The 14,652-nt window shown below is 47.5% G+C and overlaps 1 protein-coding gene across 1 annotated transcript in view; it reads right to left on the bottom strand.

The window, feature by feature from the left end:
* Positions 1-2,806: 2,806 nt before the first annotated feature.
* Positions 2,807-14,652, bottom strand: part of LDLRAP1 (low density lipoprotein receptor adaptor protein 1) — a 20,824-nt gene continuing 8,978 nt past the window's right edge. The window contains exons 5-9 of the mRNA XM_019512444.1: positions 12,971-13,043; positions 11,588-11,671; positions 9,607-9,737; positions 7,257-7,291; positions 2,807-4,910 (exon numbers count right to left, since the gene is read on the bottom strand). Of these exons, the coding sequence (XP_019367989.1) occupies positions 4,766-4,910; positions 7,257-7,291; positions 9,607-9,737; positions 11,588-11,671; positions 12,971-13,043 (468 nt within the window). The 3' untranslated portion in view covers positions 2,807-4,765. The remainder of the gene's footprint in view (positions 4,911-7,256; positions 7,292-9,606; positions 9,738-11,587; positions 11,672-12,970; positions 13,044-14,652) is intronic.

The raw sequence follows: 14,652 nt of genomic DNA, 5'->3' as shown, positions 1-14,652 counted from the left end.
AAACAAGGGGGAAGAATTTATCCCCCATCTCCCTTATCTCTAGTCTTTAACAGACTCCATCACCACACGTTAGCTGTGCATAGGTCTTGTTGCTAAAAACCTTAGGGTAAGCTGGCCATTTAGGAACGATCCTCTCCCAGGAGCTGAGAGCACATCTGATCTAGGCATGTGCTGCGTTGATGATGGCTTGTACTTGGAAAAGCAGGTCCCAGACCAGGGCTGGGTTGATGCCGTTGTGTCAGGTCAAAGGCCAGGGCACCAAGGGCCTGGAAGGAGGGTATTGCCACCCCTTTAAAGCAGCAGCCTGTTTCTAGGGAACAGACACAGGTTTCTCTGTGCTTTGGGTCTTTGAGAGGAGTTCACTGCCATGTCCTTAGCAGTCTCTCTTCAGTCTTAAAACCAAAGAGAACCAGGGTCTTACCCGATTGCTGCCAGGAACAGAAATGAAACGGGTTGTCTCCTGGGTATGCCTGGCATCAAGCTCATGCTGGCTCTAGCAGGTTGGTCACTCCATTCTTCCCTGGCCTGCGGTGGGAGGGAGGAGAGAAGAAAAGGTATCTGCTCTCCTTCTTCCAAATGATACCTTCTGTTCAAGGAGCTGCCCTGCCAGAGCCAGAATAAAATGCTGGCTCCAATGAGCAGGCAAAACCAGTCTCATCGCCTCCTGGCCCCTTCTGTTCCTGTCCAAGAGCGGGGCACACGCTCCTCCGTTTGGGGGCGAATTACTTGACATGACAGACATTTAGGCTTCACAGGCGTTAGGGCTGGAAGGGACCTCAGAAGACCTGAGTCCAGCCTGCTGCCCCAGGGGCAAGAAGTCAGCTGGGGTCACAGAATCCCAGCAAGATAGACACCCAAATGTCTCTTGAAGGCATTCAGAGTAGGTGCTTGAACCACCTCCGGTGGCAGTCTGTTCCAGACCTTGGGGGTTCGGATAGTAAAGTTCTTTCTTATGTCCAGCCTGAATAGGTCACGGTGGAGTTTGTGATCGTTTGACCTTGTCATCGCTTGGGGTGCTCTGGTGAACAGATGTTCCCCCAAATCCTGGTCAGCACCCCTGATAAATTGATAGGTGGCCACCAGATCACCCCCGAGCCTGTGCTTTTCCAGGCTAAAGAGCCCCATGGCTCTCAGCCTGTCACCGTAAGGTCTGTTTTCCTGACCTCTGATCATGCGCATGGCTCTTCTCTGGACTCTCTCAAGCTTCTCCACATCCTTTTTGAATTGTGGAGCCCAGAACTAGACACAGTACTCCAGCTGCGGCCTCGCCACGGCCGAGTACAAGGGGAGAATGACGTCCTGGGATTTGCTTGAGAAGCACCTATGGATGCAAGCCAGCATTTTGCTTGTGATGATGGCTCCTCTTGTGTTTCTGTCTCTTCGTTTGCATTTTATGGAGCTAGAACAACTACAGCAATGGTATCCACAGAAAAACAGACACAAGGGCTCACAAGGGTTATTTGGGTTGCGAGGACATGCAGAAGCAGTCTGCACAATCCTGGACACGACAGAAAATGAAGGCCACCCTGAAGATTTTCAAATCCCAGCTTTGAGAGTCAGCTGGAGGGCAGGAACCCAGAGAGGAGCCCACTAGTGTCACTTCAGAAGTCAGCAATTACAGTACAAGCCACACAGCTTGGGGAAAAGCTGCATGAAATGTGTTCAGCCAGCCATTACAGAACAGCCACCAACGTGGCATCTCAGACTGCCCACCTGGACAGAACACTTGCTTTTTCCTATTAATAGCTACACATTAATCTATTGAACCAGGTTTGCTGTTTGTGATGTGTAGATAACAGCTGCTAGTGCTCACCCACAAGGAAAAAAAAAAAAAGCCCTGCTCCTCAACGCATCCTAAACGGCTCTAAAAAGGAAGTGGAAAAGACGAGTCTTAGCATGGCGGAGGGAAAGTGGATTCCTAAGTTTCTACGCAGGCACTTAAAAAAGGTCACATCAAAACTGAAAGATCAATTTGTTCCCTGGCACCTTCATCAGTTATGCATGAAAGAGCAGACTGGATACTTAGTATTCATAATTTGAGACATATCCTTAGACTGGAACAGGCATTTTAAATAGAAAAGTGAACTTTTATGGAATTTTTTGTTAGTGTGACACTGACAAAAGAGAGGAATCCTTGTAAACTCCTATCTGCTCAGCATTCAGCACCAGCCCGGCTCAACCGTACACTGAAAGAACAGTCTATCATTCGGGGTTGCTGTATGTATTTGTCAACATCCTAAAATGAATTTCTCCATTTTGTTAACACAGTGATGAGATGTTCATTGGGGAGGGTGTTTCCACAAAGTGGAGAGAAAAATGGGGTAGAAGACACAATTATGTCAGGGTTAGAGTGATTTAGGTCTAGAAAGTAGCGCTAATAATTATTCCGCCTCTTCCACAAGGGGCAGCGGTTAGTGCAGTAATTTAGAAATTCTTGCAAATTAGGATTTATAGCTCAGGCTTAGATCCATGTTTAGCGCTACTGAAAGGCCCCATCAGGGGCATTTTTCACCTTTAGATGCTGCTGCAATGTGTAGCAAAGAGTCAAGGAGCCTTAACTGGAAGCTGATTCAGCGTTTGCTTACCAAATAATTAGTCACCTGATTATTGTAACTCTGTGGCCATCATTCCTTCACGTGTATGCCAGCCCATGAAGAGGTTTATTCTACAGGTGTTCCATATGTTGCTTGCTCCTTGCTATCCATGAGTGGAAGGGGCTTTACGATAAAGAGTCACGTGCGCAGAGCAAGGAGGCACGATCATTGTTCTTGCCACTCTGACTGCACAAACCCATCTGTCACTGGTATTCCAAAAAAAAAGGTAAAACTTTTATTTTCTCGTAGATAATTTTTACAGCATAGGCTTTTTAAACTATGTACATACAGACATACCATTGTGCATGTAAGTATACACTCTTAGGATCTCTAGAAAAAGAGGAGAGATTCCTGTACAGATGAATCCTCCTGGTCCATTGCTGCAACAAAATTCTCTTAGAAAGATCACAACTCCCCAAGGAGTCAGAAAAGGGTGTTTGCTACAGTTACTTTTGCATAGCTTGGGTGCTGCTTTTACAACAGGAATAGACTAGATATACAAAACCTAAGGCAGCTGTGTTGACTAATTCATCCACTTGCAAGAGACTAATGACAGAGACCCAACAACTCATGGGCAGAGCAGCTTGAAGATATAAAGGTGCCTTAACACACTTTTGCAGGATGCACAGACTTTACAGCAGGCATGATGAGTCAGCTGCAGAACTCCCTCGTACCTTATCACAATAACCTTTAGAAATGCATTGACCAACTCAGAATCATTCAACTGTTTCCTAATAAATTCTCTGCACTGACAGAGATGCTTTTTACTTTGTACGTAATTTTAAGGAGAGACTGTTAGAAGAGGCTGCCTGGGGAATGAATTAGTGTTTCAGAAACAAGTTACAAATCTATAAAACAGATTAGTATATTTCACACAAGGCCACAAACGCCACAAACTGTGGCCGGGTAACCATTTAGGATCATTAAGCTTAATCTTTTAATTAGCATAATCTTTATACCTCCATAACTTATTTTCCAGTTCAGAAGTGTATGAAAACAAAGATCCTTCAGCTTCATAGGAGAAGCAAGTGTTGAAGGAAGAAGTATTAAAATAGCATTTCAGTTTTTTGTTGTTTTTCACGTATAGGACTTCCAGGTAAATACTGGTTTTGGCTAATCCAATTCAGCAGTCTACTTCCTGAGAGGCTCGACTAGAGATACTGGTATCGAGACCAGATGAAGGCAGCCAGAAGCATTTAAGCGCTAGACTTGTTAAGCTATTGGATTCGTCCAACCTGCTGGTTTAACAGAAGCCAAGTTGCTTTTAGGGAGCTTTTTGGCTATTAAGGTCATCAGTGTGATCAAATCCTTGTACTGAGAGTCACAGTGAACGTTATAAGTGCAAGAGGTCAGTTTTGTGACAAACCTGCAGCATGGCTGAGTTTTTTGGATCACCAACTTACGGGAAGAAGAGCAGTGACAGACACCCAGCCTGTTTTGGATCATGCTTCCAGCTCCAGCTTCAAAAATCCAAAGCTCCAGGTCTTTGAGCGAGCAAGGCAACTGCAGTCTGAAGCTGGCAAAAGGAGAGCCAAACAGCTCACTGATGGCTGGCAACTATGGGGCTTTACCATGGACAGTTGCACAGAAAGCAAAACCTGTTTCCTCTTTGATTTTAATACTGCCAGCAGCTGCTGTGTTTCTCTTCCTCCCAGTATATTAAGAAGGTGAAGTGCAGGAGACAGCTGCAGAAGTAGAGCTGTTTAGGAAGCAATAGATTAGTTACAATTGTGCTTACAACTGTGCATACATACGCAGAGGTTTGTCTCGAAAATGTACACACGCACACGTATGCAGAGGCTTTGGTGTCACGTTGTCCTTTTCAGAAGAGAGCAGGCACTGCTGAAGGCTCTTCCCCTGGCATATTACAATCTAATACTGTGCATGTGACCTAGGCAGATGCTCTCTGAAATTCCCATAATGCACATAAATTGCAAGGTTATTGAATAAATATATTCAAGAGCTTTTCGTGGTTTAGAAAAAAAAGCAAGGTAAAAAAAATGCACTAGGTGTCTACGGCTTTGGTCTAAACAGTTGTTGGTGCCATAACAGCATTAGTATCATGGTGAACATCCACTACAAGCAGCCCCTCAAGGGCATCAAGAGATGTGCGCTCAGTCCAGGGATTTTTAGTGGTGATTCTACTGCAAGCTGTTAGCTGGAGGATGTCCTCAGAATCCAAAGAGGTCGTCTTTGTCTGCCGCATTCAAATCTATTTTGTTCCAGTCCACAGGCGAAAGGGTTTCTGCACTCTGGATATCCTGAGGAGTCAGGCCAGTGTCCAGGACATGCGGGTTAGTTCTAGACTGAGCAAGTCTACGGGAAGCAAGGGGGGGGAAAAAAAAGACAACTAATCATCCTCAACCAGAAAGTGTCAGCTTAGAGCTTGTATGCTTGCTGCATCTCTAATGCTACAACATTATCTGCAGCTTCACACTTCAAAGATTTTCCTTCTACCTTGAAAAGAAGTACTTCTAAATATGGGGGAAAAAACCCTAATATTGGGAGCCCTCTGAAGTTTTCAGCAGCTTCTCTGCTGGTTTGTCAGAAGGTTCATGCCCTGAACGCATTCTGTAAATTTGCACTCTGGACTTCCTTTACATTATAGGTCTGGTAAAAGGCTGCCTTTTTTCTCTCCAAACTATCACTGACTAGGGCATCATTAGCCGCGATCTTCTCTCACAGGTAAAAGGATGCACTAACCAAAGCAGCCAGCCTCATTGAAATGACTCAATTTTCACCACGGCAGGAGTAGCTGAACAAGCTGCCGCTGCGGTAATGCGCTGTTCTCCATTCATTCCAACGGTTCCCCACGATGCTCTCTCTTTCCTGGGGACTAACTTCAATTTTAGCTCTTCAGAAAAAAAAACAACCCACAGTATTTTTCAGCAGTGCTCAGATGCAGCAGTGCAGTGATAATCTCTGAGGTCTTGTAAGCCCTCTTTAAAGTGGTCTTTGTTTTTGGGACAGTCTAGGTGCTTATGGAAGTGAACTCCTCCACAGTGTGTGGACTTACAATACTAGATCTGGGATCCGAAGAGCAGGAAACTTCAGTGTACAAACCCACCATGCTAAAAAGTAGGCTCAGATCCGTGGGGCCTGTTTAATTAAGGTGTTTAACAGTCCATGAACTGTCAACTCCGATTTGACCTCCAAAAAACACCTTTTTCTTTTTTACGTGACAAAAAAAGGGCTTAAGAGAAAATGCGGTGTAAATGCTTAAGGATTCTTGTGATTCATTCCACTCCAGTGGGAGCTAAGTAGATATCCTTCTCATAGCACTTACAGTCCAAACCCAGGACATGGGGAGCATGCTAGCAAAGCTGACAATTTGCATCCAAGCAAAAAAACACACCCTGTTAGGAAACTGGATTGCAGCCAGATGTGACAACTGCTCCTTTAATGCATGTTATTTTGATATAGAACTTCCATTTCCAAGACAGCTGGAAACCCAATGCCCGAGATGGGAGATAAGGTCAAAGACTCAGCTTCATTAAGGCTACAGCATGCCTTTTCTGCACTGCTCTAAACAGAAGTAACCTTTATCGCTGTAAGAATGGTTGAAATGCATCTAGAAGGCAGATTTGCACAATTATACTTAAAGCACCAGATCAAGTTTTCCAAGAGCTTGTCTATAAGGACACATACAGGCAACTTTCCACTTCTTTAAATCCCTGAATAAACACTCTTAATCATAATTACAGTGGCTTTTACTTCCAAGGTAAGCTAAAATTGAATTACGGCCCCTGTAATTCTGAACAAGAGTGGCCACATGGGAGCTTAATGCAGTTTCACCAACCCACTCGAAGGTCGGGCAGAGCACACTGGTGTGAAGAAACAGGCTTGTCTCAGGCCACATCTGTGTGATAAAACTTACCGTTCCCAGTAGCAGTGCTCTGAAGTACCAGGTTGCCTCTACTCTTCCTGAAAGTCATCTGCTTCTTGCTATGGTCAGAGACGAGCTACTGGGCTACAGGGACCTTTGGCTCATCCCACTAGGGCTGTTCTTATGCCTCCTAGGCTGGAAGCAGGTAGTCACATCTGCACCAACTGGCTAATTGGTGCTGTCATCAGCAATGCTAATAGCACTTCCCATGTGCTGCAGGGAGGTGGCTGCACAGCTTCTGGTATAGGACGTAATCACCCAGAAAAGCATGGGGCACTTGAGCACACCAAGGCTGGCAGCTGTACAGGCGCAGCCCCAGAGTCGGGCCTTTGGCCTGGGCACTTGGTGCACTAATACTCTTTTCACGACACCCTAATATGGGGCAAGTTAAATCCGAGTACAGGGAGGTCAGACCAACATCTCTCTTAACAGCACAAGGACTGGAAACTAGCAGCAAAGCCAGCATATTAAACGCCACATGGTAGACTCTCCATTCAAACACAAGGAGACATGCTCGCCATGCGACATTTGGGGAATTAAAGTTCCCCACTGCACACATCTATCTCCATCCTTTAAAAGGTTGTCAAAATATTTGACGTATCAGCCAGCCTCAAAGCCTATCTTTCAATTAGCCGCTGGAGCGCTGATGGGGCTGCTTCCCAGGTCAGACCACAGCAGCTGATTGGATTAGAAACGTTATTAAAAACCAGTTACTTGTGGAGTCTCTTGGGTCATCCCTCATGATACAAAGTTGCCAAGACAGTTATCAGAATTACCTGGAAAATGCCTCGTCGAGACCGTCGTCCATTTCCTTTGTTAAAAAGACAAGAGAAAGATGGTTGTTAAGCTAATGCACAATTGTATTTAAAGATCTGGCTCAACGTGTTGGCATAAGTAAGACAAGAAGCATTGATTTCCAAATGCCTAAAGCAACACTTGGTATCAGCACTTCCAGTTTCCCCAGATAAAGGGCTTTAGAGACATCACTGAAGCTTTTGCAATGAGCAAGGACAGCACTGATTACAAAGGAGTGTTTCAGTATTGCCAAATGCATTCGTTCCCATCACCTCTTTCCTCTCACCCTTCCTCACAGCTATCCTTTCTCAATCCCTGTAGCTAACTTAGGGTCAGATCAAACCCCACTGGAACCAAGGGAAGACTCAGGGCACAGACAGACATAACAAGTACACTGCTATCAGATGCTGCTGCTGTTGCCTTGTCCAACACATATAACACAACTGCTGCCTTGTGATGCCAATGTAGTGCGCTTGTAAACTTTTTGGCACTGCTGCCAGGCAGCATCCGCCCTTGGGCAGAGGGACATCACGTGGACTAAGTACCCACTTGAAACCCCAACATTGGCTTGGTTTTCATTCTGTCCCTTGGCCCCAGAGCAGATTTGGCCCCTCAGAAGCTGCTTCAGCGATCCATGCTGAGGTGCAGCTTGGCTCCAAGAGATGGATTCAATGAGCTCTCCACCAGACCCTGCTTTTTACATCTGAGACTGAGAGAACAAAACTTGTTCTGACTGAAAACATCTGCTTGCTCTTTATGAACAGACACATTTCAGACCGAGCCAAGACTGGGAAGCAGGCGGCTCCGGAGGACTGAGCGAGTCCACTGACTCGACTCAGCATTTCAAGATTCCTCTGTGCAAATGGCAAAAAATACATTCGCTTTGTCAAGAGAAAAGGCTTTGGACTCAGCACAATGCTTTAAGCATGTGCTGAGGCAGGACGTTTGAAGAGAAGGCTGTCTGCACAGAGCTGCGCGGGGGGGTGACTGGACACAATGCTTCCTGAAGATCTTTTCATTGGAGGCTTCCCATGGAAAGCATTTGAATGCTACTGAAGAGAAGGTTCTTTCTACTGGCGGACTAGGATAGCACTGCAATGTACTTCGACTTTATACTAGAAGACTGGTTTAGGATATCGTTGCAATGGACAACATGATTACTCAACAGGTAAAGTGACCAACCATCCCGCATTTTCTGGGATAGCCCTAAAATTTTAGGGCCTGAGTTTTGGTTAGCAGACATCCTCCTTGAACACTACCAGAGCACCAGGCAGCATCCAACTGGGTCTGCAGCAAGGTGTTGCCTGGCACTGCATTCGCAGGGTGATGTGCTGGGACAAATTAGCTCAGTCTCTCAGAAGAGAGAACGGCACTGCCCTCGCTGCAGCAGTACAGCAGTTATAGTAGGCAACAGCTGGCTCTGGAGGTCCGTGGGGCCATTCTGGACCAAGTCCTGGATTTTGTTCCTTGAAAGTTGGATGCTTAATCTACAGGAGTTTTTCAAGTTGTGGATGCATTTATGAGGTTGAAGCTAGTATAAAAAAGTGGAGGTTCTGCAAGTGGGAAGCGGGTGCAGCTCAAAGGCTCCCAAGTCTTGCTAAGCTATTAATGCTGTTCAGAACAGCCATCTCTCATTTTTGCCCCCGAAGTTGCCAAACTTGAGCTCAGACAGGCAACCTCTGCAAACAAGCTCCAGCCTGGGGACTCCATGCATGGAAGTGCCCCATCATTGCTCCAGAACCAAGTACTGTACATCTCAGCTACCGCAATGGGCGTTAATGAGGCGGTGTTAAGCTGTTGGGTCCCAGGCTTTGCAGATCATCACAAACAACAGACTTCATGGCTGAAGTACTGGTGTATCCATGTTAATATGTACAGCAGCTCTGTAAATATGATACCTTATGTGAGTGTCTAATTTTTCAGAGTGTAAACCCTTACAGAGCTCCTTGAAAGTTGGATGCTTAATCTTTACTCGATCAAGTAAATATCTAAGCATTTGGGTTTGTGAAACTAGTTTCCAATCTTTCCTGTTAACTTGCAAGAGCCTAAAACAAGGCAGCATGTACCCAAATCTGAGCTGCTTCTACCGGGATGGAGAAGTCTAATTCACTTGGATGCCTTTTAATAATTCCCACATGAACAGCTTACATGGGGTGGAAGTTGTACACACAGTGCTGCCCCAGGACTTTGTTTAAGGGACACCCCTGGCATGAAGATTCCCCACACCCCACACAGGATGCAGTGTGCATCAGAAAGCAAAGCTTCACCCTCAGGTAGTTTAAAATGTTCTCTAGCCTTTGCAGCAGGGCAGCCAGGGCCCAGTACACTCACCCAGACAACATTGTTGTTGACAGAGGGGCTTGGTCCAAACAGGCTGTTCTCAAAGCGTGCAGAGTTTGTGTTGACAGTCAGGGGAGATTTGCCAGTGTCTTCTAAATCCAACAAGTTCCCTGTGGCAACCGCTGTGGACACAGCAGAGAAAAGAACAGCTAGCTTGAGAAGGGCTGACTTATAGTCAGACTTACAGTCGGGACAGTGCAAGGGGCAGTTAATGGTGGTAGCATAGATACATGCTAATACCTGTTTAGGTGACCATGCCCCAAGGTGGGGTCCCATGATGCCAGAGAAGGAGCAACCCAAGCCCCCACAGTTTATACTCCAAAGACTTCTCTCCACTGCTGTGCCTAGGAGTTTGACCTGCAGAACATTACCGCTGCTCCGCAGAGAGGGCAGGACCCTCCTGCCTACCAGCCGAGTTGAATCCCCTCTGCCAAGTGGTGAAAGCATCTGCTGCTGTCTGGCCACCAGCAGAAGCCATGTATCGACAGACACTCCTGCACACTCCCCTGGAGGAGGAGGAGGGACTCTGCTCTGATGGCGCATGGTTGTGCGAAGCCATGTGGGGCTGCCAGAAGCACACGGAGAGTCCACGATCTAAACCAGGACCGGGTAAAGCTGTAGGTTACCGTGCACCGTCCTGTGACGAGCAGAGTTTTGCTGAACTTGAAGCCCTGACTGCAAAGCCTCGCTCAGGGGCTAAGCTGAGATTACACAACGAGTTTCCTATAGCCGTGGTATCCTCTTGCCTCTGCAGAGTGCTTATCCGAGCCTGCCGTCAGCTACAACGAGCTCCTTCAAGTACTGGATCCTCCCATGGATAAATGAGACATGCCAGTCTGGAAAGGAGCCCAGTTTAATGCTGTGTTCCTTTGTGCCAAATCCCCTTATCTCACTGGTCAGCGTGGAGGAGAGAGATTAGCCCTTGTCCCATTTCCCTTCAGCTCCAGGACTGCTTTGTGGTATGCCTTGCAGAGGGGGCGCCTGGGCCGGCCACTGAAAAGAACAGCCGGTCTTCAGGAGCCCCTGAAGCCTTGCACTTTTTAGCAGGCTCTACAGAGGAGCCTGGCTGTAAAATGAAGCAGGTGAAGTTTAACGGGACTCTCCAGAAGCCCTGAAGTTTTCTGATAGTAGAAGGCATTATTACTTGCTCTAAAGAAGGGCAGGCAGAGACTTGGGAAGGCTTCCCAGGAAGGTGAAACAGTCAAGGCAGAGGTCAGGCTGCCTCTGAAAGCACATCTTGAACAGCAGCTCTGCGAGAGGAGGAGCGTTCCTCCTCTCATCAGACCCTGAATCAGATCCCAGGGCGCATATGTAGAGTGGCCGGGAAGACCTGACTCGATTAATCTTCATGAAAAGCAAGGGCAGCAGGTTAGATAAGACAGCTTGAGAAAGCAGCATCCGAGGGACAGAAGGGGAGGAAGGACAAGCAAACAGTTTTCCTCCCGTCACAGGAAATCTGGAGCACAGGAGTCAAGGACCACACAGTCCCCTTTGGAGATCATACGCTCCACAGCCATTCACTTTCCTAAGGGAATCCTGCCCCGAAGTTACAGGACAGTCGCAGGCCATTCCCTTCAGGTGCCCTGGGCAGCTCCTTGGGATGAGAAGAGCAGGAACGTATCGCCATCTGGAGCTACCTGAATGCCTGTCTACAAGCTCCCAGAGCATCAGGATAAGACCCACGGAGAAGTCAAGAGCACCCCCTCTCCCCAAACCTTCTCTGGTGCCAACATGAAGCTGGCTCTGCAGAGCAGGGGCTGCAGTCGGCAGCTACTAGTGAGGTAGGAGCCCGGGCAAGCTGCCATCTCCTCCCAGGCTTGGAACAAGAATCCACACAATTACCGCACTGTTTGCTCTGTATTAGCCTCCATATGCCCCAACCCAGAGGAAGGGAGCCAGTCTCCAAGCCACTCTTCATTGGGATTCAGGTCTCCTGGAAGCCAATGTGACAGCTTTTTTGTGGGTCACTTACATCCTTTAGGGCCGGCGGGACCTTCCGCGTTTGGGCTGCTTGTGCCTTCTCCGTCCAAGATGGACTTTTCCCGCTTCTCTTTCTCTGCAACACAAGGAAACTCCCTCATTGACTGCAGGCACCAAAAGCAGGCATGTCTGTGCTGAGAACTCACACACCTTCTCTGACTCCCTCTGCAATGACTCAAGTTGAGGTGGCCTCGAAAGGAGGGTGCCTTGAAGGGAGCCCAAGAGCAGAGGCTCAGGCTGCCCCCAGGGCATCCTTACTGCTTTATTTCCAGAGTTCACAACAGGGCGAGCAGGGCTTAATCCCGCAGAGGGACCAAGCAGTCTTGCTGCCATGGTGCAGACGTAACCTTTCACTCATGGAAACACACGAGATAGCAGCCCCCCGCCCCGAGTCATGTCTTCAGGACATATCATTTTGGTACCTGGAAATCCTTCCCCAGTCTCCAGAAAACCTGGTGCTACCTGGGACGTTTCAAACCAATTCTTCTCTTCCCACTTCGGCCTCATATGGCAGCACACAGGGCTGTATGCACGTTTCAAGCAGACAGATCTGCATCTGAAAGGGGGAAGAGGCATCCCCAGCTGGAGGAGCTGTATCCAGTGGACAAAAATCAGCCCTCCCCTTACAGGCCTGAAGTATGGCATGTGATGAGGAGAGCAATGTAATGATGCTCTAATGCTTCAAGGGACATGGCAGGCTCTACAGCAGCTAGGTGGCAGGTATCCAGATGGCACAAAGCCAGCATTATTCCTGATGCCTTTTCCCCCCTCAGGTTATACCTTCTGAGAAGCACAGCACGAGCCCTGATTGCTTTTTCCTTGAGACCAATATGGCTACAACCTGGATACCTAGCACAGAACCTGCCCTTTACGACCCGCTATTTCCAGAGGCTGCTCAGGCATGGGAACCACAGCACTCGGCTCCTCTGGACAAGACAGGCAGCCCCTGAACAGAACACAAATCTGGCTGGCATCCGAGCGTGAGAAAGGGGCACGTGTCAAGCTTACATTTGGGCCAAAAACCTGAACAGACTACCCTGTTACACTGCTGCTTGTTAGGCACTGTGCATATTTTATGTGCTCATGGATGGCAGAAACAACTGTTGGAGACACAGTCACCCTAGCTGGGCTCAGGCAGGCAGTGGCTGGACAGTTGGCAGCTAAATCTAGCCCCTGCAGTCAGAGCCAGGACAAAGCGGTGGTTCTCTGAGCAGGGCAGCTGGAAATCTACTCTTTGCCCCCTATTTTGGGGGGGCCCAGTTTAAAGATTGCTTGGAAGCATAAGCCCAAAATTATTTCCTTTTATATATATATATATAATGTATGTATGTATGTATGTATCTCGATATTGCAAGGCGCAGAGATAGGCACTCACCTTCCTTGGATGCTTGCCACAATTCAAATGCTACTTTGAATGCTTGAGCTACTGTTAGGGTAACAGCCTGAGCCTGAAAGACACAGCAGTTATGCAGTACGTTAACAGGCAGTTTCTAGTGTAGATTTAAGTCATTTGGAGGTTCTGCTCTGCTGATAGAGGCTAACCTGGATCTTACTAGCTCCCTGATGCTAGGACTCCCACACTCCTTTATTTGAGAGAGTAATCAAATATTGATGGCAGCAGGGATTCGCAGCTCCGAGGAAGACCGCGCTACAGAGAGCCAGCTGCAGACATGCCTTCCTCAGTATAACAAATATACCGTGAGAGGTGAGAACTGGCTCCCATTAAAGTGCCCTTGAAAGTCTAGGAACCTAGAGGCCTCATCCCATGTACTGTTAGCCTCTCCCATGCGTCCCCATCCTGAGCAAGAAGGATGATTTCTAAGAGATCCAAAAGATGTATATCACCTTGCCTGCCACCGTGTTTGAGCCCCCATAATCTTTACAGGATTTAGGCTCACAGCTTCCTTTGGAGGTGGTGAAGTGAGGCAGAGAGAGGCTAAGAGACTTGACCAAGGTCTCATAGGGTGCCTGTGGCTGAGCAGGGACTCAAGCCCAGTCTCCCACCATACCTGGTGTGCTGTCCTTCTTTGATCTTAAAGGACTATCTGACCACCAAGGGCACTACAAACAGCAACAGAGCTAAATGGACCAGGTGCCTCTGACTTGTTTCTATGAAGGTGCTGAGTGGCCGCTAATGACTGTCACTGCAGATCAAGGGTTAGATGGGAAGTAGCAGTTTAGTGACACAGCCCATCACCAATCCCCCCTCTGCCCAGCTTTCTAAGCCTCTCCCTCCCCTCTCAAGGCAATTCAGAACTAAGACCTGACATAATAGGATCCTATGAGAGAGCCAGAAAATGGGGATGAACAGATGCCTCAGATGTTAGAGCATGGAGTTAAAATTTTATTTAGCACATTAAAGACACACAGAAGACCTTCCAAAGGCACAGAAGGCATTTAAGGCACTCAGCTCCCAGCAAAGGGTAACAGGAGCTATATCTGGCTGGAATCCACAATCCTACCCAGTTATAGCCACAGCAAGCTTGGCCCTCTGGTCAATGAAAAGATTTAATTATCATCGTGCAGCCGACTCCAGAACACACAGTTCTGCTGCTCAAAAAGTGCTGACTTCAGGATAAGCGCATTTCTCCCCACGTTTACAGAAATAAGCTATACTGCTAGAACTACGCATGCACACCCTTCCTGAGAGAGGAGGACCAGCCCCATCCATCTCCCTGAGCAGATGGTACCACTACAACCCAGAGCTGTTATGATCGGCCCCTTACGTTCTAAATAGCAGCAACTGCCATTTAGACGTGTGACACAGGATGCCAACTGCACCAGGCAAGACAGTGACACAGGATGCCAACTGCACCAAAGAAAGAGGAGTTTGCTAGAGATTATGGGGCGGGGGGGGGCAAGGAAAAACCTACTAATACTTTTCAAAGCTAACACTTGTTAGAAGCTTCATGGTTTCCCTTTGCTTTTATACATGCACAATCAATCCAATCTCTGAAGTCTAGAAATCCTTCCTCACTGCTTTGGGGAAAAGCCCAGAGCACTTTCTGAGAAATAAATTATCCCCAGGGACACGGTGGGGAGGTTTAAAAGGGGGGG

The sequence above is a fragment of the Gavialis gangeticus genome, unplaced genomic scaffold (assembly GCF_001723915.1).
Source record: "Gavialis gangeticus isolate Ggan-Ray unplaced genomic scaffold, GavGan_comp1, whole genome shotgun sequence".
Taxonomy (NCBI): Eukaryota; Metazoa; Chordata; order Crocodylia; family Gavialidae; genus Gavialis; species Gavialis gangeticus.
The sequence above is the reverse complement of the archived record's forward strand: the minus strand, read 5'-3'. Positions and strand labels throughout refer to the sequence as shown.